This window comes from Chaetodon auriga, chromosome 8 (assembly GCF_051107435.1).
Source record: "Chaetodon auriga isolate fChaAug3 chromosome 8, fChaAug3.hap1, whole genome shotgun sequence".
Taxonomy (NCBI): domain Eukaryota; kingdom Metazoa; phylum Chordata; class Actinopteri; order Chaetodontiformes; family Chaetodontidae; genus Chaetodon; species Chaetodon auriga.
Genome location: NC_135081.1, coordinates 29,001,198 through 29,024,770, shown reverse-complemented (window position 1 = coordinate 29,024,770; position 23,573 = coordinate 29,001,198). Strand labels below are relative to the sequence as shown.

General features: G+C 44.3%; 3 protein-coding genes across 4 annotated transcripts; 2 read left to right on the top strand and 1 right to left on the bottom strand.

Annotated features, from left to right (window-relative positions):
• Positions 1-1,939: 1,939 nt before the first annotated feature.
• Positions 1,940-12,463, top strand: LOC143325223 (tropomyosin-like). Of its 2 annotated transcripts, none has more exons than XM_076738172.1 (9): positions 1,940-2,250; positions 4,719-4,850; positions 7,156-7,289; positions 7,576-7,693; positions 8,904-8,974; positions 10,512-10,587; positions 11,274-11,336; positions 11,485-11,554; positions 11,668-12,463. In XM_076738172.1, the coding sequence occupies exons 2-9, from the start codon at positions 4,728-4,730 to the stop codon at positions 11,748-11,750; spliced, it is 738 nt and encodes a 245-aa protein (XP_076594287.1). In that variant the 5' UTR covers positions 1,940-2,250; positions 4,719-4,727; the 3' UTR covers positions 11,751-12,463. The 2 variants fall into 2 exon arrangements, with proteins under 2 accessions (XP_076594287.1, XP_076594286.1); XM_076738171.1 differs by lacking the exon at positions 10,512-10,587 and adding an exon at positions 9,421-9,496.
• A 2,022-nt stretch (positions 12,464-14,485) lies between these two features.
• Positions 14,486-16,821, bottom strand: pmvk (phosphomevalonate kinase). The gene is made up of 5 exons (XM_076738173.1): positions 16,427-16,821; positions 15,383-15,446; positions 15,152-15,304; positions 14,764-14,893; positions 14,486-14,691 (listed from the first exon to the last, which is right to left on the bottom strand). The coding sequence occupies exons 1-5, from the start codon at positions 16,648-16,650 to the stop codon at positions 14,546-14,548; spliced, it is 717 nt and encodes a 238-aa protein (XP_076594288.1). The 5' UTR covers positions 16,651-16,821; the 3' UTR covers positions 14,486-14,545.
• Positions 16,822-17,107: 286 nt separating this feature from the next.
• decr1 (2,4-dienoyl CoA reductase 1, mitochondrial) lies at positions 17,108-22,598 on the top strand. The gene is made up of 10 exons (XM_076738170.1): positions 17,108-17,370; positions 18,350-18,555; positions 18,799-18,856; positions 19,677-19,763; positions 20,348-20,495; positions 20,820-20,919; positions 21,058-21,130; positions 21,354-21,500; positions 21,672-21,734; positions 21,962-22,598. The coding sequence occupies exons 1-10, from the start codon at positions 17,305-17,307 to the stop codon at positions 22,019-22,021; spliced, it is 1,008 nt and encodes a 335-aa protein (XP_076594285.1). The 5' UTR covers positions 17,108-17,304; the 3' UTR covers positions 22,022-22,598.
• Positions 22,599-23,573: the final 975 nt, after the last annotated feature.

Here is a 23,573-nt window from a genome sequence, read left to right as displayed (position 1 = left end):
TGCTTTTCTCACTGTGTCTTTGTGTTTCCCTTCCTCTCGGCCTCCTGTCTGTCTGGTATGTGTGTCTAACTGCAGGGCGTGGCTGGCAGGTCTGGTCTGGCCTCTCCCTCTCCTGAGCACACCTGACACCAATCAGTCAATCAAGACTCACCTGCTTCCATAGCATAAAAGCAGGGGCCTTCCATCCAGTATTTGTCAAACTGTCTACTGGAAAGTTCAGCGTTTTCAGCTTTATCCAGTAAAATGTTTCCCATTCAGCTGCAAAGCAACATGTTGGGGTTTTTAACTAAGTTAATGAAAGGCATTTGCTTGTTATGGTTAAAATAAGTACTTTGTTCAGGCTGCAGGACCTTCATCATCATGGTTACAATGGCCAATATGTGTTTATGGTGAAGATACAACATGGTTAAAAGGAACTCATACTGACTGTGGGTGAGATGTGTCAAGGAGAAACCTCCTCTGCTCAGCAAAGTCTCCTCTTTGCTCCTGCAGTCACCAGATGGCGCTGTGGTTCAAAATGGTCAGACTTTTCTAACCAATGCAAAGAATTAATAATTTCTCCATGATTAGAGGTTGACTATGTTATCGACACAGCATTAGTGCTTCATGGGTGATGGCATAAGTTAAATATTTAATCTGTATTTGCACTGTAGGTTGCAGAGCTCATGTGAAACAGAGATGGAGCGAGGGCCACCACTGTTTGTATAAAGGTGTTACTACATGGGCTCTGAACACAGGTCATTTGTAAATGATTGAAGTTGTTTTATTTACGTTTTGAACAGACTTTTTGGAATCAGGGTTGTATCTGTATCTGTATCTGTGTGTCTTTCAGGTCCCTGTTGGTGGTTGGAACCACTAATCTATTTTTCATTATTCATCTCAAATGTCCCAGAAATTGTGCATTTATGTGTGCAAAAACCACATTTTTGTGGCGTGCATGGGTGGGGCGGGGGGGACCCTAGGGATTTCTTGCTTGGAGCCCCAAGAGACCCGAGCAATGCCACTGAACCCGGTTTAGACTGCTTTACACGTCTCAGTGATTTACACAACTTCTGAACTGCACAGCACCTGCGTAGACTAGACTGGACTTGGTTTAGTCCAGGTGGAAACTGTGTTTAAGCTGGTTTAGACCACCAAACAGTATAGAAATAGTGGGAATTAACTCCACCTCATCTTATCCATTAAGCCACTTCATATGTATATTCATAAATTTATACCTGTAAATGGATTTGGTTTGCAGTCAACAGGGCTTCCATTGTGACACACATTTTTCAACCAACACAGAAAACAGACAAACATGATGGAAGTGCTCCAATAATCAGGACTTAACTTAAAAGAGAAATTAACTAGAAACTAATGATTAACTAATAAGAAGACTAAAATGCATTAAAGAAAAAGTAATCATTGTTTCTACAGCATCTATATAATTAATACAGCCCATAATAATTACATAATCTACATAATTTTCCAATGATGGAATAATACAATAGTGACAGTGAGTACGTTGATCGTGAATACTTCTGTACTTGCAGGACTTGTAACACAGTATGTCAGATGTGTATTTGTGTGTTCTGATACTGGGCTGATACTGAAACTGACGGCTTCTCTGTATTGAATAGAAATCAGTCATCGATGCTTCCGATGCGTTAATTGAGTCTCTGCTGCTGTCTGTCCGTCTGCGAACTGAACAAACAGACTGACGGCTGCGTCAACCATGTGACTGTGTCGGCGAGATCCGAAGATGACGCAACTCTCTTCCGTACGCGCTGCTAAACTCTTTCTATTATTCAACTTCTGACACTTCACTATCACACCTTTTCTGTGACATGTTCTATATTTTTGTAAAGGAATTTTACGGATTTTTAAATGTGTGAATTACTTTTAATTTGTAAAGGTCCTTGCGTTGCGTCACTTCCTGTGGAGGGAATTTAACGCGGAAGAGGGTGTAGTCAGAGTTGGGAGTTGGCTGGATAAGGAAACGCCGGAGAGTAGCTGAGACCAGAACCAGAACACGACTCCTGCGCCCGAATACTCAAGACCAGACACCCGACTCCGTGTGTCGGATCAGACAGATACTGAGCCGCAGTTTGTTCGTTTTTTGTAAAACTTAATTGACTTAATAAAGTCATCCAGCAGTTCCGCTCAGCTAGCCTGCTAACAGTGATTTAGCCTGCCTGCTAACAGGGAAGTGACGGTGTCAGGTGAAGTCGGATTCGTGCCGCAGGTGTTTTCTTTAGAGAGCCCAGACAGGTAAGAAGAATCACTCAGGTACACCTCATGTGGTTTCTGTTAGCCCTGAACTCTGTTAGCATGTTAATTGGCTGGCAGGGCGGTGGTCTGCTGTTAGCATTAGGAGCTAACGTGCTAACAGTATAACAACACATCAAACAGAAAAATCTGATAAATCATCGTAAACATGAACTTAAACCATCACAAACAGAACCGATAGAGCAGACAAGAGACAATGCTGTGGAAAACATATATATATATAAAAAAAACTTTATTTTCATTTTATTTACATTCAGGAGTCAGTATTACTGTAGATACATTGTCTGACTGACAGCTTCCGGTCCCGCACCACCAGGTTCAGGGACAGTTTCAGACCAGACTCCTGGACCCTAAAGTTCATTACTGTCACTTTGCTGCACCGTACTGGTACACTTTACATTTATGCTGCTTTATTTAATGTTACTCCCAGTTTGCATCTTTGTGCATGTGTACTGTTTGTACCTGCACACGTCGCAGTGTACACATGTGTTTAGTATACTCAGCTGTTGAACTATCACTGTGCATACACAGGTGGGTGACAAAGCATAATCGTGAATAAATGAGTGGAGAACCACAATGATTGCAGATGCTTCCACACAGGTGCACTGCATAGTACAAATAAGCAGTTAACACCCAGTCATGCACCGTCACAGGTATAGAAATGCTGAACACGCCCAGTCGACAAGAGAAAATATGTTGGTGACTTTTAAGGAGGGTTCATTGGTGGGGCAATGACGGCCGGCGTGTCAGTCACAAAGACCGCTCAGCTGGCTTGTGCTTCAATAGGAACAGTGACTGAAGTGACGTCTAGACGTTATCGTTAAGTCTTATCTTAGACATTTAGATGTATGGGAAAGACAAGAAATCAGTAAACAGGGTCAGATATTGTGGTTGATGGTACACATTTGATGACTGTGATGCTTGTGCATTAATGTGATATGTAAGGAAAGACACAAGAGCAGTTCCTCCTTCTGTGACTGAGAATGGCAGTGCAGGATGTGATGAAGAATCAGTCTGCTCAGGCTTCCATAGAGAGGGATATTCAGTGCATAAACCCCTCGTTACAAAGATGACTGCGCAGTTGAGTGCTCAGTGGTGAAAAATGTTGGCACAGGTTTACAGAGATGAAGAAAATAAGTCATCTGGTCAGATGAGTCATCCTCACCATGGACAGACAAATATGAAAATCTTGCGCCATGGTCTTTGAGGTCAGCAGATCGCCACTCAACCAAACGCCTATAGGAGATTTTATACTAACCTGTTAGACAGTGCTCTCCACCACCACCATCAAAACCCATTCCATCCCTCCAGTAGAGTTCCAGAGACCCGAGAAATCAGTGCCAAGGTGCATTGAAGCCAGACACCTCACTAAGACATGTTTTGTTTGTTCTTCCTTTCTCAGCCATCTGTAGTTATGTACGTTACCTGTCCATAACCTGTTCTCATTAGGCATGTACATTTACTACATTATTGCACACCAGTCTCCCATAATATTACATAAAAGGGTTATTTTTATGGAGGATACCCCAGGTGAACACGGGGAGAACATGCAAACTCCACACAGAAAGGCCCCTTTCCTCGAGATAAGCAGCAGGCACCGAAGGCATGGTGGAAGACACGCCCACAGCGCCCCCAGACAGGAATTGAACCCAGAACCTTCTTGCTGTGAGCCGACAGTGTTGCCACTGTTCCACCATGCCACCAAGGCACGGCTTCAGTGTGATTGTTGTGCACAACAAATAAAGAACCTGAAACGTTCAAAACAAGCTTTTACTATAATTTCATCCACGTACGGGAGACAGCATTCCTGTAATTATACAAATTAATTAAGCTTTATTATCATTTGATTCAGACGCAGGATACAGATTCAGTAAAACTGGTCACTTTTTGTTCAGTATGCTGCCACTGAAACATAATGATGATAACCGCGTTTAAGTGAAATGATCTAATCCTGTTGAACATATTCATGTAAAGCTTTGATGAAAATGGATTACACATTAAAAATTACAGACTGAAACCCAACAAGACCCAATTATTTATGCCTCAGGTTTTCACTCGCAGTTGTTTCCTTAATATGAAACCGAACACTGACATATGTGTGAATTTTCTGTCTGCTCAAACTTCTATGTGTTTATTCTTGTTTCAAAAAGAGACAAAGATCTCAATGAGACCACCTGTTTAAGTAAATGCTTCATTAAAATCAGTCATGTCATTGTTAGAGCATTTTCATACAGTTCATGTAACAACAAAACAAATGAGTTGTTTTTATTTATTTATTTTTCATTTTAATGAAAGAACACGTGGCTGACTGATGTGTTTTTGCTGGAGCAGAAGAAAAGGATGTACCAGGCTCTGATAAACACTTGTCAGCAGCTGCTGAGGGTTGGTCTGTTCTGCACTCGAAGAAAAGCAAACTGTCAGCAGACTGACGTTTCATGTTCCTCTTGCAGTAGAAGAAGATGAACAGCATCGATGCGGTGAAGAAGAAGATCAAAGTGCTGCAGGAGCAGGCGGAGGAGGCTGAGGAAAGGGCTGAGAGACTGCAGAAGGAGTTGGAGAAGGAGAAGAGGAGCAGAGAGGAGGTACACACACCACCAACACATTTAAACACCTGTACAGGTGGCAGAGGGGGGTATGTTCTCATCAGGTTCTCTGTGGTTCTTGGTGGTTCTGTTCTGTCAGGTTGCGTCAGATGAATACTTTCAATCCATGTATGTGTTAAAAGGATTGTGAGATGAGGAGCAGAGAATCTGACTTGGTCTGTAGTACATGGTAGTACACAGTAGTACTGCAGAACTACAGGTCAGGTCAACTTTTTACTGTAAAGTGTACATTTTGAAACCGTCTGTATGTATTCACAATTTGTCAGACGAAATTCTCGTGGTTGTGTAGTGACTCATCCGCTGTATTCATACTGAGGCTGCACCTGGATCAGGATCCTCAGTTGGAGGTTTCTGCTGTGGGGCTGAACTCCACACAGTCTTAATTTTGTCAACGAAAATTCTGACAATTAGTATTTGTTGACGACATTTTATTGCACGACTAAAGTGTAACGACGACATAAATGAAAAAAATATTGATAACAAAAATTACAGCAAAGTCTCTGTCCATCATGTCCTGAAGACCAAAGACGAGACAAAGTCTCTGTTCATCATGTCCTGAAAACCAAAGACGAGACGAAGTCTCTGTCCATCATGTCCTGAAGACCAAAGACGAGACGAAGTCTCTGCTCATCATGTCCATCATTTCCATGTCAAGATGAACAAGTATGCAGAAGATACATAGATGACCTGTGAGGAAGCAAAATTGTTTTATTACACTTTAGGCATTCATCTTAGTACAGTACAGCATGTGTACTGCAGTACTGCAGTGTGTATCTGATATACACCGTGTGTTACTCATTCTGTGACTGTGTGATAAGCTGCAGCACGTAACATGCAGCCTTTGATAACACACACACACACACACACTCACAGGGGGGCGGGCATTATGAACACTTTTTTACACTCTTTTTTAAACTGTGACAGTATTATATCACTGAAAACATGAATCTACCTCTTTAACGATGTCAGGAAACACCTTTGGAAAGAAAGGAAAACACTGATGTGTTTTACATGTTTTGGAGGCAGGAACCAACCAACAATGTCAGTTAATTAGTAAATGTAATATGATTGATTGTCACATTTAGACAAAGGGCAGCATTTGACATCACAACAGCATTTATTTGGCAGAAAACCCAAAGTATATTATATAAGTCTAGCAGTCAGTGTACCATGGTGCATGTACATACAGCAGCAGCAGACACACATCACGATGCAGCTTTCCTTTAACAACAAAACCAGTGTTTTTAGCAGTGGTGCTCAGAATTGTGGAGCAGCCAATGAATGTAAGGGAAACACTGAGCTATACGATCTTGTGTTGAGCTATGAAGTTCCACAAAAAACTGCATAAGGAAAAGGTTTCCCATGTCCAACTTATTGCTCTGCTTGTTTAACTGGCTTCAAATGAGGCGTGAGGCTTACACACTTTCTCTTGACTGTCTCAATATTAGATGTGCCGCAGTGCAGACGTTGCACCAGCCTGTGGGTCTACAGTAGATACTGCTAGACACATTAGCTGCAGAATGTGCTAATGCCAAGTTCAACAGGCTAACCTACAAAATAGACAGTAAAGCAACATAAAGACGGCAGAACTTCTAGGTTTCCAGAGCTTCTAGGTTTAGGGTTAGTAGTATCGCAGCCACAGTAAAGCACGTCATTTTTAATATGATGAAGAAATGTTCTCATGGTAATGATGATAATGCAAACTTCATGTCATAGCAGAACGTGACAGAAATCAGTGACGTAGCTGGTACACCACACCACACACACACACACACACACACACACAGAGTTTAATATTTAAACCTGTCGACTCTGGAGCTGGGCGGCACGGTGGAGCAGTGTGCGTGTCTCACAGCAAGAAGGCCTCAAGTTCGATCCCCGGGTCAGGCAGGGCCTTTCTGTGTGAAGTTTGCATGTTCTTCCTGTGCATGTGTGGGTTCTCTCCGGGCACTCCGGCTTGCTCCCACAGACCAAAAACATTGCTCATTAGGTTAATTGGAGACTCTAAATTGCCCTTAGGTGTAAGTGGGGTTGTCTGTCTCTATATGCTGCCCTGCAATCGACTGTCGACCGGTTCAGGGTGTACCCCGCCTCTCGCCTGTTGACAGCTGGGATAGGCTCCATCCCCCTCCCCCGCAACCCCGAAAGGGATAGTCGGTATAGAAAATGAATGGATGGATGGACTCTGAGGCTCTGATCAGCTGACTGACTCCTACTGACCATCTGATGTACCTGACAGAGGTGTTGGACTGACTTCTCCCATCTCCTCTTCTTCTTCTTGCAGGCCGAGGCGGAGGTGACGGCTCTGGGGCGTCATCTGCAGCTCAGTGAGGAGAAACTGGACCAGACTCAGGAGAGACTGGCCACGGCCCTTGAAAAACTGCAAGTGGTGGAGAAGGCTGCCGATGAGAGCGAGAGGTCAGACACACCTGACACACACCTGGCAGCTTAAACACACTCCAAACAAACAAAGCATAGTACAACCTGCTCAGTGCAGCCTCCTCGTCGCCTCACTGGTTTGTCTTCATCATGGTCCTTGCGGTGAGACGCAATGATGGAGCAGCTGTATTTGTCAGTAACTTGGTGACACTGTCCATAATGTGTAGAAATAATTCTTTCAAGATTTAACATGAGAGTCTATTACTGGTACTGCAGTGATTCCAGATCAGTACTCCAGCTGTCTGTCTGCCTGTCTGTCTGTCAGAGGCATGAAGGTGAAAGAGAACAGAGCTCTGAAGGACGAGGAGAGGATTGAGCAGCTGGATGTCCAACTGAAAGAAGCCAAACAGATCGCTGAGGAGGCCGACCGCAAATATGAAGAGGTAACACACATACTACACATGAAAGACACATGGCACGATGCGTATACACAACACACACACACACACACACACACACACACAGTGGAACAAACTGGTGTCCCTGTATCAAGGAAGACTTCAGTGTCCCAGACAAACACGAGGAATTCCAGTCCAATATTATCTTATTATGGACCCTATTTTCCCATGGTTTTATGTGTCAAAGTACAGTAGTATAATAGTTCAGTAGTAATAGTACATGTACTGGTGTGTCTTCGAGCTTCTGCTCTTCCTCAGACGGACTCCAGATGCTCACTCCTCATTGGTCATCGGCTAAGCCGCCATCTAAAGTTGTAGCCTCTGCCGATGCAGGGAGCCTGACGTTGTCAAAGTCCCTGATGCAGAACTTTCTAATAAGTCATTTTTTTGATGTTTTTAATTCAGTTTCTGTTAAAAAAAATGCTCCTATTAAGAACTTTTTGGGGTAAAAGCGAGGTCCAGTCCATGCTGACTAAGCTGATTATTCTAATTCTCAGCTCAGCTCCTCATGATCTGAGTTGATGTCGGAAGGTTGTTCGTGTTCATTTCCAATAATAATGCTTCTTTTCCACCTCACATTGGCAATGAGCACAGTCCATTAACAGACTGTAAAGCAATGTGCGCATTATTTTGTCATTTCCTTGCCTCTGGGCGTCTTTTTGATAACACTGGAACACGGGATGTTTATACGTGGAAAAGCTGCCGCCTCAACTTTGAAATCATTGGACGTCATCTACTACTCCCTCAGGTTTAGAACCAGTGACATCCTTAACAGGTCAGCTGGAGCATCTGTGGCTGTGAGGTGGCCGCAGCATTGGTTTTTACTCATTCATAAAGCTTTAATACAGATGCTTCCACTCCGCATTTGGTCCGTCCTTACTCTGAACTCACACCATCTTACTCGCTCACAGAACAGGTTGTTGCCCCGCGCTCTGTTAATCAGAACTGAATCAGTCTCTTACAGTGAACCTTGTGTTCTGTCATGTAGTCTGTAGCATGTTTACTCTCCTGCATTTTAACTTGTAGCTGTAAGACATTCTTGTTTTTATCGTCAGCTGTTTCGTTACAAGCATTGACACTATCGTGAATAAGGACACTGTCCTCCCTGGTCTTTTGAGGTAAAATAAAGGTTGTATGTCCCCGGCTCATGGAATCCATGTTAAAGATCAAAATGACGCATGTGTTCGATTGACAGGTGGCTCGTAAACTGCTGATGGTGGAAACAGAGCTGGAACGAGCTGAAGACCGGGCCGAACAGGCTGAGAGGTTATACACACACATAATGCTCACCACACACACCGCGCACACACACACACACACACACACACACACACACACACCGCACACACACACACACCGCACACACACAAACACAAACACACACACACACACACACACACCTGTACATGTCTAAGGCTTGCTTACAGCATGAAGCTGCTGCTCTGATAATGCAGACAGGTAGGAGGGAGTGGTAGACAAGCAGGTGTTCATGTTAAATTTGACCAATCACAGACAGGCAGTTCAATACATAGAGAAGAACAGAAACGGTATGATGTCACATCGCTTCGCTAACAGCACTACAGTCTTATTGCATTCACCTTTCTTTTCCTGTCTGTGTCCATGGAAACATGTCACTGCTGTTGCTGCTGCTGCCTGCATGTCCTGCTACCTGCCTGTCCATCCACCTGTCTGTCCACTTACTTCTCTAACAGTAAGGTTCGGAGGTTGGAGGAGCAGTTGATGAGTTTCGACCAATCACTGAAGAGGCTACAAGCATCTGAGGACAAGGTACTGAGGGTCACCTCACCTCCCACCTGCTGTCAATCAAAGCAGAAGAGCTCCTCCTCCTTACTTCCCTTCTATGACCTCTGACTGTTAGCTGCTGCTTCAGCTCCTCCTCCTCCTCCTGCTGGTCTCTGCATGACTATAACCCTCTGCAGACCCCAAACTACACACCACACCAAACTACACACTACACTGGTCTGACCACACCAGTCTGACCACATCAAACTACACACCACACCAGTCTGACCACATCAAACTACACACCACACCGGTCTGACTAACATCAAACTACACACCACACCGGTCTGACCACCAAACTACACACCACACCGGTCTGACCACATCAAACTACACACCACACCAGTCTGACCACCAAACTACACACCACACCTGTCTGACCACATCAAACTACACACCACACCAGTCTGACCACATCAAGCTACACACCACACCAGTCTGACCACCAAACTACACACCACACCAGTCTGACCACCAAACTACACACCACACCAGTCTGACCACATCAAGCTACACACCACACCTGTCTGACCACCAAACTACACACCACACCTGTCTGACCACATCAAACTACACACCACACCAGTCTGACCACATCAAGCTACACACCACACCAGTCTGACCACCAAACTACACACCACACCAGTCTGACCACATCAAGCTACACACCACACCTGTCTGACCACCAAACTACACACCACACCAGTCTGACCACCAAACTACACACCACACCAGTCTGACCACCAAACTACACACCACACCAGTCTGACCACATCAAGCTACACACCACACCTGTCTGACCACATCAAACTACACACCACACCAGTCTGACCACCAAACTACACACCACACCAGTCTGACCACATCAAGCTACACACCTCATTGTGTGGACGTGAACTCGGAGTTCAGCCTGCTTTACTGAATTCACAAACACAGGAACACAATGACTCACAGCACCTGTCTGACATGATCTGTCTGTGATGTGACCTTTGACCTGCAGTAAGTGTCGATTGTTGGAGGAGGAGCTGAAAACTGTCTTCACTAGTGCAAAGTCTCTGGAGGCCCAGACTGAGAAGGTAGGGGGGCGGGAGGTCAGCAGTGTTGCACCTGTAACTGTACCCTCAGGTGATGTACTGACACACCTTGAGTACATCAAAGCAACACATCACAATAGGAAAGGAGGCTTGAGTGCGCTGTTGGCTCTGGACATCTGGGTGTCAGTAGCATCTGTCTTAATATAACACCTGGATTAAAAGCGGATGGATGGATGGACAAAGAGAAAACACGGTGCTGAGAGAGAAGAGGCTGAAGTGATGCAGCTAAATGTGTTACCTTAACCAATCAGATATTGTGCACCATTGCCAGTCAGTCCTCTGAACCTGAAGACACTGGCAGTGGAGAGGACGGCCCATTGATCCCAGTGACCCCAGTTCAACTGTGCATCAAGATAATTTGGGTGCCTTTTATTGAAATGTTCAACTTTTTGCAAAGTCGATGCACTCATCTGTATCACTTTCCATGAACCAGCCAATCACAGCCTGGATGGGACGGGACGTCAAAAACTGTCCAGTCCAGCTGTGTTGGAAATGGAGGTGTACATGAACACTGAACAGGTGTTTCCCTACGTTTGGTTCAACACGTTAACTAATCTGAAGCTGGTGTGATAAAAGATGACGTCTGAGGTGTCCTCATACCTGATTGGCTGTTGCCTGTGTGTCAATACACCTGGTTCTCTGATTGGCTGTGTGTCTCTGTTTCTCAGTACACTCTAAAGGAGGACAGGTATGAGGAAGAGATCAAGAGCCTGAGCAGCAAACTCAAGGAGGTGAGAGAAATAATGTTGAACAAATATTTCTAAATACCCTTCTGAATCATTCCTGACTACCTGTTATTACCTGTGACCTGCGCACTACCTGTTTGCTACCTTTGACTGGCTCACTTCTGTTTATTATCTGCTGACTTCCTGTGTTCAGGCGGAGTCCAGAGCAGAGACTTCGGAGCGATCTTTGGCCAAACTGGAACGAACCATCGACGACCTGGAAGGTGAGACGGTTTCTAGAATAATAACCAGTGATCAAGACCAGGACAGCTTATTGATGAGAGAGCTTATTGATTGGACAGCAGGAAGTCAGTCAGCATCTCTGTTTCTTTTTCAGAGGCTTTGGCTTCGGCCAAAGAAGAAAACATCAAAATACACGCCACTCTGGATCAGACCTTGCAGGACCTCAACTCCTTCTGAAGCTCCTCCTCCCCCCTCTCACCTCCCTCTCCTGGGGGGGGGGGGGGGGGGGGGGGTCCTCCTTCTCCCCTCTTAGTGATTCCTGCTTGAACACATTCCTTCTCTGAACCTTTAAGTTACATTTGGAGTGTTGCTTTCATTTACTCCTCCTGTCTGGCCTCCTCTCCTCCCCCTCTCCTCACATGCAGACAGTGCCATCACCCTCCTCCCTCCTCAGTATTATGTGGGGGGGCCAGACGAGGAGCTGCTATAAGGGAGTTTAACAGTGACTTACAGCCATTCCCTCGTTAAGTACTAATTAATGACTAATTGATCTTTGGGTGTTTGTCTTAACGGTTTCTTGTTACTCTGATTACTTTTCTTTGCCACATTAATTAATCGATTGATTGGAGCCAATGTCCTGTTAGCCAATGATTTATTTTGGTTCCATGGGGGTGGGGTTTAAGGTGTCCAATCACAGTGAGGCATTCCACTGCCATATATGGTAAACCAGGGGCCAATTAGAGGTCAGAGATGCATCCGTATTTTTTTTTTTAACCTACAGGTGACCTTTGACCTGATAACGTGAATAAAGTTTATAAAATGTTTTTACCTGGAAGCCGGTGCTGATGTCATCACTGTGCTGATGTCACAGCTCATTGTAATAAATCATGACACAACGTGAGACAGGATTTTATAAAATAAAAGCACCGCCACTGGTATGTAGATCCAAAGTGACTCTGCTGTTTTTATTCAGCAGCAGATGAACGGGCGTCCATGGTCCATTAATTTGCTGAATAATAATAATAATAATAATAATAAAACTATCTGTATAGCACCTTTCATACAGAAATTGTAGCTCAAAGTGCTTCACAAGAAAGAAATCACAGCACTAAGTGCTTTACATAGAAAAAACAATGGATATAAAAACAAAAAATAAGGATGAAAATAAAGTCCGACCTGCGTGGAGAAGAATAAGGATAAATAATAAGAATAGAATAGATCGAATCTTTTCCTTCTCTTCAGAAACTGATTCACCACAAGTCTCTGTTACACCGAATCAGGCACTTCACAGTCGCCTCAGAGCGTCTTCTCATGGATGGAATCTCCCTGTGGGTCATATCTGCACCCCAGTGTTACAACAGAGACCAGCGTACTCACAAGTCTTATTCACGTCTCTTAGAGTAGAATAAAGTCAAGATGTAAAGACGGATAACGCATCAATCACAGCATAAAATAATCAAATATGGGTAAAATAGATTCCATAGAAGCATAAGATCAAGTAAAATACAACATTTTGAATGAAATGCAGCAGTGTGTAAGAGCAAGGCAAAGCACAAAGTTTCAGGTCTGTCAGGAAGTTCAGAGATCAGTTTTTAGCTTTCTGTTAAAAACATTCTGAAGGTCGTTTGTTCCAGAGCTTTGATTCCTTGACAGAAGCTGAAAGAAAATCAGTAAACCAGCAGATGATCAGTGTTCTTCAAGGCAAATGGTAAAGGAAGGAGTCAGCGATGTAGCTTGGTGCTAGTCTATTAAGAGCTTTGTATATGAGGAGGAGGACCTTAAAATAGTCCTGAATGTTACAGGAAGTCAGTCTCAAACTGGACTTGTGGTCTCTGCTCTTGGTTCTGGTCCATAGTTGAGCTGCAGAGTTTTGAATGAGCTGAAGTCTCTCAGTGGTTTTCAGCAGTACCAGCTGGCCAAATGCTGGTACTGCTGGAAAAGGATGAAATCCAACAGCTGATGATGAAACTGAGTCAGCAAACTCGCTGCTGTAAAACTGATTGCTTTTGATCAGCTCTGATTTTAAACAGAGGCAAATAACCGTCCTGTGTTTACCTGCCTGATACCTGTGTGATGTAACAAGGCCTCATTCATGGTGATCAGCTGAGTCATCAATAAATCTCTGTAAGATCGTGTCGAGTGAATCACACCTGAGACCTGTTCATGTGACCTGTTCATCACACCTGAGACCTGCTCACCTGCTTGTTCTGACTCAGTCACACTGTTGATCATCGTCTTTGTGCACAATCATGCGATGTTTGAGCCTTACATGAAAAAGTTTTGATTTTAGAAAACAATATTATTGATCAGCCCTGATACACGTGAATACGGACATGGCTGTGACCACCTCAGTCCAGGTGAGTCAAGACCAAGTCCAGCAGAGGAAGGCCCGTTCCAAGTCAAACTGTTCATACTTATTGAACTGAGTTCAGTACGATCACCTTCAGTCCACCTTAGATCTCAGTCTGTGAGAACAAACAAACGCCTGAATGTCTGCACTGAGCTCCAAACAGAGGAATCATTCCCTTCAGTCTGATTGGCTGCATTCATTTATGTATCAGCACAACTTCATATTATCATTTATCATTATCATCTGACAAACTAAAAGTTTCAGCACTTCTACAAATAATTGATCGTCTCAACTGAAACGAACATTACAGAAATAAAAGTTCAGACTCACAGAAAAAAGTCAACAAAACTAAAAACTTTCAGAAACTCGAATTAGGACTGACTTCTTAAGGATCCACTTATACTCTGACAGTAGTAATGCCACTGTTAAAACACTACAAGTACAGCGGTACTAACAGTTTCTTGTAGTTTAGTTAAACTGAAAGTCTCAGACAGGTGAGTTTATACAGTCCAGGTGAGAATCTCCCATCAGCCTTTGCTGCTGCAGTGATGATGAAAACGTGCCGCAGAATTGTCTTCACTTTCCAGATAAACTTTATTGATAGTCAGACAGGAAACAGTGATCAGCTCCACAGACCGGCTGCTTTTATTGAACATTCATCAGCTATCAATAAGATTATTGATCAGCAGTTATCAGCTGCTTCCTCAGCCACCTTCAAGATGGGCTGCAGCTGCTCCTCTAACGACGGGCCGTCAGCCTCGTTGGTGATGATCCAATCAAATTCAACGCCGCTGTCCAACCCGCACTCTGACTCAGCATCATCCACACCTGAGAGACAGACAGGTCAGTGGGCAAACAGGCCGAGAGACAGACAGGTAGCAGACAGACATATAATGTCACCTGTGGTGAAGCTCCACCCCCTCTGCTTGCGTGTTTCTTCTGAACTTTGAACTCTGACACTTCGAGTCTGCTGAGGAAACTCAGACCAAAACCACTGCAGGTCTGACAACCGCCGCGCATCACTCACCACCTGACCAATCAGAGAGCAGAGATGATCACTCACCACCTGACCAATCACAGAGCAGAGACGATCACTGAGCACCTGGCCAATCAACCCCCACCCACTAGTAAACCAGGTGGTAACCAGTTTGTTGCTAGGTAGCACTTGATGGTTTTGTTGGAAGGAGCAGCAGGATAAACAGAGAGACCAGAGGAAGAAAAAGTAAAGAAGAAGAAGAGGACATGCCGGTGACATCAGTGCTGACATCATCAGTGGACGGTCACCTACCCAGACAGGTTGCTGTGCTCCTCTGGTTGCTAGGCAACAGAAAAATCCAGGATCCTGGCGTCGTCGAGTTTCTCCCCAGCGAATCATATCGGCCCGGTACTGCTCCTTATACAGACCGGGACCAAGCAGCTGCTCCAGGTCCAGACCATGTTCCTGCAGAACCCACAGAACCTGCATGACTCAGCAGAAACTGTGTGACGCGTCAGGTGTGTCAGCAGGTGTTGGTCTCACCTGAGCGTACTGCTGCTTGAGAGGTCCAGACAGACGCAGGACACAGCAAACATCAGGTCCTAAACTGAAGAAGAAGAACTGGAGGAACTCAGACACAGACAGGTACAGACAGGTACAGACAGACAGGTACAGACACAGACAGGTACAGACACAGACATGTACAGACAGGTACAGACACAGACATGTACAGACAGGTACAGACAGGTACAGACACAGACATGTACAGACAGACAGGTACAGACAGGTACAGACACAGACAGGTACAGACAGACAGGTACAGACACAGACAGGTACGGACAGACAGATACAGACACAGACAGGTACAGACACAGACAGGTACGGACAGACAGATACGGACAGATACAGACAGGTACAGACACAGACAGGTACAGACAGGTACAGACACAGACAGGTACAGACAGGTACAGACACAGACATGTACAGACAGGTACAGACAGACAGATACAGACAGGTACAGACACAGACATGTACAGACAGGTACAGACAGACAGATACAGACAGGTATAGACACAGACATGTACAGACAGGTATAGACACAGACAGGTACAGACAGGTACAGACAGGTACAGACACAGACAGGTACAGACAGACAGGTACAGACACAGACAGGTACAGACACAGACAGGTACAGACAGACAGGTGTTTGTGCTGTTTGATGTCATCATAACTTTGTGATCACTGATGATGATGACGGTCGATGGACTGATTAACAGCTGATGATCTTTAAATTTAGTGAATAAAATCAATCCGATTTAACAGAATACTGAAAACTAATAGAGTCTGATTATCAACATTCGATCTCTCTGACTAGTTTTTCTGAAACAGACCGACGGTCAGTTCTTCTTGTCCAACAGAAAATTATAATCTTCAGTCAGCTGATCTCAGATAAGAGCGGAAATTTCCTCACAAACAAATAATCAATCAGACATGTTTTCTTTACAAAGTCACAGACCAGCGACCGATCGATATCTAACACTAAAAATCACCAATAAATGGCTCTAAGCCTCCGGGTCGCGGGTTTACCGGCTGTGGATCAGGTCCGTCACATAGTCTTTTCCGGACTTTCGCTTCCCGCTGAAGACCAGAACAAGTCTGGGTTCAGAGACTCGATCCTCCATCCGCCAGAAGCTCCTATCAACACCCGCCGCTGATCGACAGCCAGCTTGTCCCGATCTGCTCAGTCTTCCGACTGTCTGACCACGCTGGACCCGGACCGTAACCGTCCCAGCAAACAGGAAGCACTTCATGATAAGGCGACTGTCACACCGATTTCATTCAAACCAGAAAGAGGTAATCGATATCAAACAGATTGGCTGTCCATCGCGTGACGTATAAAGTTGATTTGTGGACAAAAGCAGGAAATAAACAGGAGTGTTTTTGTAAAGTTCCATCATTTTAGACGCGTTACGGTAACACGTGATTATGTCACCCTGGACTGAACCACCGCAGCGGGACGTGGGGGTTGGACCGTTAATGTCGGTGGATCCCTTCCTCGTGGACGGCAGTGAAGTACAGCAGGAGTTTTGTCCCCTCTGAACGGAACCAGAACTAGAACAGACGATCTGTTCTAGTTCTGGTTCCGTTCAGAGCCTGTGATGAGCCTGAGTTTGTGTGTGTTGTATCTGTGTGTTGTAGGATTCGTGTGTGTTTGTTGAGTTTGATGTGTTTGTGTGTTCTGAGGTTGTTGGAAGGTGAAAACATTTTCCATTCAAAAAGGAAAAATAAACCTGGGTCTAAACCTAATCTCCCGCCTCAGTTTAATCACATGAGTTTTCATTCGTCTGTTAATTCAACGAGCTATTGAGATAATTTAAACTCCAGTTTAAACTTCAGTTTAAATCCCGGCCCGCTCACTCCAAGTTGGTATAATCCGGGTCAAAAGTCTTCAGGTCTTGAAGAAGATGGCGGCCGCAGTGTTGTGGAGAAAAGTAGACGTGCTCAGATCAGTGAGAACTTCAGTTCATAAGGTGAGAAAAGTTTGAAGAAATGTATGAATGAAAGTCTTCAAAGTCACAGACTGTGACGTCAGAGAGGAAATGCAAAAACTCCAATAGTCAATAAGTCAGTGATGCTTTGAGCGAAGTTCAAATGCTACAAAAGTTAGAAGAAGAAAGTTAGAAGAAGGTTCCTGACGGAGTTTGTATTTAAATAAATGGACCCTTACTGTAATTTGACCTTTCACCCAGTTTTGAACAGAACCAGAATCAGAGTCCACTGAAGACCAGATCAGGGTCTCTGACAGGAGACCTCTGCTGTGTCTGTTTCAAACACGGAATATTGTCCAGTCAGTCTGCTGACAGGTGACACACGCTTTTATCCGAAGTGACGTACATATGACTTCACACACCGATGGCGCAGCATCGGGGGCAGTTTTGGGGTTCAGTATCTTCAAGGACAGCCGAGGCCAGGGATCGAACCACCGGCCTCCTGATCGGTGGACGACCGCTCTACCTCCTGAGCCGCAGCTGCTCCCATATTCTGTCAGATGTGTTTTGTTTTTCTATATTTCTGTCGAAACGTTCCATGAAAACAGTTTAGAAACGCGTTTCTAATAAAAAAATAATACTTCACTTTGTCAAACGTTTCTTCCATTTTCTCATCTTTTCAGTTTGTTTTCTGTTTTCTTGTTTAATAATTGTATTTAGCAAAAAAATAAGATCGCTAATCACAGTAATAAAATGACACCAGAAGTTAAACAAACAGAAATAAACAATAAAATGTCATTTTCTTCTTTTTGCCAAAACTGTTTTCATTTTTTCTTAAATGTCCCTGAATTTATCTAATTAATAAATGTACACAACACCTGAACATCATGTCTTACCTGTGTTTGATTCAGTCCAGGTGCATCAGTCTACAGACGTCTGTTCCACATTGTTCAGTTTTACTTTGGAACAGTTCTACAAACCTTGAAAGAACTCTGTTCTCCTGCTAACTGTGTTCTTTCAGTCATGGTTCCACAGCTCGGCGGTTCTTCCTCAGCAGTCCGGTTCTCCTCCTCAGTCGGGGTTCTTCCCACCTGCGGAGGACGTCATGCTGCCTACAGGAAGTTTCAACAACAGAGTGGCTTTCATCACAGGAGGGGGGACGGGACTGGGCCGAACCATGACCACCACCCTGTCACAGCTGGGAGCTCAGTGCGTCATTGCCAGCAGGTCAGAGGTCATGTCCTCAGTACTGTTTTGTACTGCAGACAAAACTTTATTTACAGCTAAACCCAAATCACAAAGAGGAACCACATCTTCTCCATGTCTGTTCATGGGCCACCATGTGATGGACTGCGAAACACATTTGTAGTTACAGAAAGGAGAACTTGATTGGATGAGCTTTCATGAATGTTGCTCAAATAGTTTGAAAATTCATAAAATCTTGACCTTGTGTGTGTGTTTATTAATCAGGAAGTTGGACGTTCTGCAGCAAACAGCTGAGGAGATCAGCAGCCAGACTGGAAACAAGGTCAGTAACCAGAACCAGAAACCAGACTGAACTGGACTGAACGAGTCATTGTTGTACACAGCTGTGTACAACAGAACATTGTACACAGTAAACCTGGTGTATGCCACTTCACGTATAAAAGTTTGGATTTCTAAAAACAAACAACAGCATCAGAATGCTGGATGATATCAGGATGATGTCAGCATCACTTCAACACCATCATCCTGGGCAGACCGGTTACTATACTTGGGGACCTCGGACTTTCCCAGCCCACCTACCACTTGATCACGGACTTACGTGGTCTTGAGCTTCATCCTCTCCATCCTCCACCCCCTCTACACTCATGACTGTGCCCCCACCCATCCCAACAATACCATCATCAAGTTCATGGACAACTCAGCTGTTGGACTTCTGATGAATGACCTACTGCCCTCTGACTGGCTGGTTCATGTTATTTAATAACAGCTTCTATTTCAAGCAAGACGAGAACTGAACACTAAAACACTGACAGTCTGGGACCTTTGTGACTATCAGCACTACAACATTACAGATACACTTAATGACACTTCAATGTACTGCACACTGCTACTCATTATGGCTACTTTACAACTACATGTTTGTATGTGGTATACACAGTATTCCTAACAGCACTACTTGTGTGTAGGTACACTGTTGTTTTACAGGCTACAGCAAATGCAGTGTTTTTATCTAAAACCTTGCACCCTACGTTTGTCTAGTTTGAACTCCATCCATCAGGTCCCTGGTCTCAACTTGACTGAACCAGATGAAGCTGGTCTGAACCGTTCTGACCTAGTCCCCCTCCCTCTGTCTCTGTCCTCAGGTCCACGCAATTCAGTGTGATGTCAGAGATCCTCAGGCTGTCTCTCGCTGTGTCGACCAGATGGAAACTCTGACAGGACTTCCAAATGTAACACACACACACACACACACACACACACACACACAAATTTGTCTTTCCATATTTGTGAGGTCTCTCAGTGACTTAATATACCCTAAGCTGAACCTGAACCTGAACCTAAACCTTAAAGCCAAGTCTGAACCTTCAGACTGGCCTCTGAAATAATGGAGACCGACAGAAGTGTCCTGACAATTCAGAAATGTCCTCGCTGCTCTGGTTTAAAACTGAAGCTGTTCCTCACAAAGACAGTAATGAGAATAATGAACCAGTACTCTGTGGTGAGTCATCGTGTGTGTGAAATATCAGTCTGGACTGTGTGATAGGCATTGATGGACACAAGGTCCACATCTGTTCTGTAGTTCATGAGAAAAGTACAACAAAATTCATCCTGGTCATCTGAAATCTGCACCTACATCGAAACTTGAGCAGGTTTTCTTTCACACCAAAGTTCAGAAAAATCTGGACACAATTTCTGACATTAGTCATAATATGTGATGTCGGAGGTTTCCACTTAGACTGTGAAAAATGATATATGTGACAAATGAAACTATTAATGATGACATCACAGTGATAGTGTGTCCTGATTGGTGCAGGTGATCATCAACAATGCAGCGGGAAACTTTGTCTGTCCATCAGAACGTCTGTCGCCAAACGCCTGGAAGAGCATCACAGAAATCGTCCTGAATGGAACGGCCTTCGTCACTCTGGAACTGGGCAAGAGACTGATCCAGAGTCAGAGAGGTCAGAGGTCACTGAGAGACTGATCCAGAGTCAGAGAGGTCAGAGGTCACTGAGAGACTGATCCAGAGACAGGACAGAGTTGACACAAAGATCCAGCATAGCAGCAGAGCTCATGAGTAATACAGTTAGGTCTGATCAAGCAATGTCAAAATCGGTTCCCACACCTTCAGAAAATGGTTTTGCGAGTTCCTTTTGGTTAATTGAATTTGAATAGACTGGCTTTAGACTGGTGAGACAGGCCAGAGGTCAGTTAAATCTAAATTAATTTCTTTTGTTGATTGTCTTGTGTGATGTTGGTTTGTTGTTCTTACTGCTGTTGTTCAGGTGCATCCTTCCTGGCCATCACCACCATCTATGCTGAGTCTGGTTCTGGTTTTGTGGTCCCGAGTGCGTCGGCAAAGGCCGGAGTCGAGGCACTATACAAGTCAGTCTGACCTTTAACCTTTCAGCTGCACATGACATGAACAGACATGACCTCAGATCAGACTTCAAAGCTGTTGTTATGACATCACCGCCATATTGATCATCCTTAATGTGTTGTTGTTGTTCTCGTGTGTGTCAGGTCTCTGGCTGCGGAGTGGGGCCGCTATGGTCACAGATTTAACATAATCCAGCCTGGACCAATCAGAACCAAGGTACTGCCCATCTGACACAGTTGATGACCTTTGTTTACAGTTGTCTGTTATTGTTTAGTATACTTTTGTGTACTTTTATATTTTTATTTTGACCTCTTTATGTCACTGTTCTTGCTCTTTGTAACTTGCTGACTGTAACGACTAAATTTCCCTGGTGTGGGATCACCAAGTCCTATCTTATCTGTTTACCTGATGCTTGTTGTTTTTTGCTTGTTGTGTTTAGGGGGCATTCAGCCGCCTGGACCCGACCGGAGCCTTTGAGAAGGGGATGATCAACCGGATCCCAACAGGACGACTTGGAAAACCAGAAGAGATTGCAAACCTGGCAGCATATATGAGCAGTGACTATGCTACCTGGATGTCTGGAGCTGTGAGTTAGACTGACCTCAGGCCAGATTTCAGACTGATGTGAGATCAGAGTTTAGACTGATCTCAGGCCACAGTTCAGACTGATCTTAGATGAAAGTTTAGACTGATCTCAGGCCAGACTTCAGACTGATCTTAGGTCAGAGTTTCTGAGTGTTGGTGTGTTTGTTTTCAGGTGATTCGGTTCGATGGAGGAGAATACGTGTCGATGGCTGGAGAGTTTAACGACCTTCGCAGGGTGAGTATCACGCTGAAATGTTTCCCTCAGAAATATGAATTCCTACAACAGCACGTTCACGCTGACAGAAGACGTTTCGTCATGGTTGTCTGTTTTTATGTCCACTGAAAGAGGACAGATGGCGTGTCTGAATTTACTGATAGCTTGATAACAGTCAGCTGTGCGAGCCAGCGCGTCCTCTCATTTATCAAATATATTTCATAAACTAACATCTGTTTGTGTCTCAGGTGACTCCAGATCAGTGGAAGATAATGGAGGCGATGATCAGAAACACGAAGGGATCCTAAAAAAACAACCTCAGTGGACCACAACAACCAATCAGTTCACAGTGTGCAGGTGGACCCACCCAATGTCATGATGATGAGAGAATTTGACATGCAAACTGAGAGTTTTGATATTTTACTAAGTGATTGATTAGTGATTATTGACACAGCTTCACTAACAGGAAACACTTTGTTAGCTTGTAGCTGGTGGGGATGTCAGTTTAACCCAGAGAAGTTTTTGTTGTTCCACTGTGCTTTTTGACCTCATTTACTCTGAGCCACCTCAGCAGTCTCAGCTGATCTCTGGGCTCCAAGAAGCTTTCGCAAACAGCTTCAGGTGCATTTGCGCCTCTTCTGGACTGAGGGAGGACCAACCGATATATACACGAAGCCCAGAAAACAAAGAATGATAGTAATCAGACGTGTGACCAACAGATATGTGAGTGTAAATGTTATAAATCTGGATTTGATCTGTCGCTCTGAAATGAAGTCTGTGATATTTGACAACAGTGACGTCATTAAAAACCAACCGTAGTCTGAAAGTTTCACATTTTATTTCTACAACAGATTTTATGAAGATCATTACTCATGTTGTGGGGACATAAATCTGTTTACACAGTCACATTGTGGGGACTCGCCTTATTTGTGGGGACAAAATGCAGGTCCACTCAATGTAAATCATTAAATTTGGGTTGGCTTTTGTTGGACCTGGAGGAGGACCAGCCAGCAGACCCTGATCAGACCACCTCAGATTCCTGCTGCCGGTGAGCCACCAAAGGCCCTGAAGACAAGTATCGGGTGTTTGTATGGACGTACTTGGGTGAGCAGAAGCTGAGCTGCTGTCTGAAGAACAAGAAATTCTCCTCTGTAGGTAAAATCTGGACTAGCTGGAGGACACTGAGGTCAAAGGTCAACAGCAGACACATCTGAATACTAAAGGTGGTGGTTTGTTATTTCAGGACAATAACAAAAACTTTGAGTGTGCAGATGTTTTATTAAGATCTGAACTTTACTACATCTGTCAATTAATACAAAGTAAGAACTGATCCAGGATCAAAAAGTGACTGTCCTCAGGACACTGAGGAGTACGATGTGCATGTGTACATGGAAAACTGAAACCTGGACCGATGGAATTCTTTAAGGAAAAACATGTACAGTGTCTTCAGAAAGCGTTCAGGCACCTTCGCTTTCTGCACACTTTATGTGTCGATGCAATTTCAAATGAATAATTTTTGCCCATCGACCTCCACTGAATGAGCCATGATGCCAAAGTGAAGACATTCCTTTGTGGCACTGCAGAGCTCGGATGGAGTGACCTTAAGCCAGACTTAAACCCAGACAACCTGTGGAAAGGCGTATGGACAGCGCTTCACAGACTTTTCCAATCCAGTGTGACGGACGGGACGGATCTGCCAGAAAGAGAACTTCCACGATCTGACCCAAGAAGACCCAAACAGGCTTCTACAGAGTACTGAATTAAAGCTCTGAATGCTTCTGTCAGGAGAGATTTCAGTTTTAATAAATTCAAAAATATGCTGTCACTTTGTCATTTTGGGCTGCTGGGTGTAGAGTGATA

What these genes read in the sequence shown, in the direction of transcription:
- LOC143325223 (XM_076738172.1), top strand. Translation starts at nt 4,728, where the DNA reads ATGAACAGCATCGATGCGGTGAAGAAGAAGATCAAAGTGCTGCAGGAG. An exon ending in TGGAGGCCCAGACTGAGAAG is followed by an intron (nt 10,588 to 11,273) that starts GTAGGGGGGCGG and finishes TCTGTTTCTCAG; the next exon opens with TACACTCTAAAGGAGGACAG. An exon ending in TGAGCAGCAAACTCAAGGAG is followed by an intron (nt 11,337 to 11,484) that starts GTGAGAGAAATA and finishes TCCTGTGTTCAG; the next exon opens with GCGGAGTCCAGAGCAGAGAC.
- pmvk (XM_076738173.1), bottom strand. Translation starts at nt 16,650, where the DNA reads ATGAAGTGCTTCCTGTTTGCTGGGACGGTTACGGTCCGGGTCCAGCGT. An exon ending in ACGGACCTGATCCACAGCCG is followed by an intron (nt 15,447 to 16,426) that starts GTAAACCCGCGA and finishes CTTCTTCTTCAG; the next exon opens with TTTAGGACCTGATGTTTGCT. An exon ending in GGGGTGGAGCTTCACCACAG is followed by an intron (nt 14,692 to 14,763) that starts GTGACATTATAT and finishes TCTGTCTCTCAG; the next exon opens with GTGTGGATGATGCTGAGTCA.
- decr1 (XM_076738170.1), top strand. Translation starts at nt 17,305, where the DNA reads ATGGCGGCCGCAGTGTTGTGGAGAAAAGTAGACGTGCTCAGATCAGTG. An exon ending in CTCTGACAGGACTTCCAAAT is followed by an intron (nt 19,764 to 20,347) that starts GTAACACACACA and finishes TGATTGGTGCAG; the next exon opens with GTGATCATCAACAATGCAGC. An exon ending in ACTGATCCAGAGTCAGAGAG is followed by an intron (nt 20,496 to 20,819) that starts GTCAGAGGTCAC and finishes GCTGTTGTTCAG; the next exon opens with GTGCATCCTTCCTGGCCATC.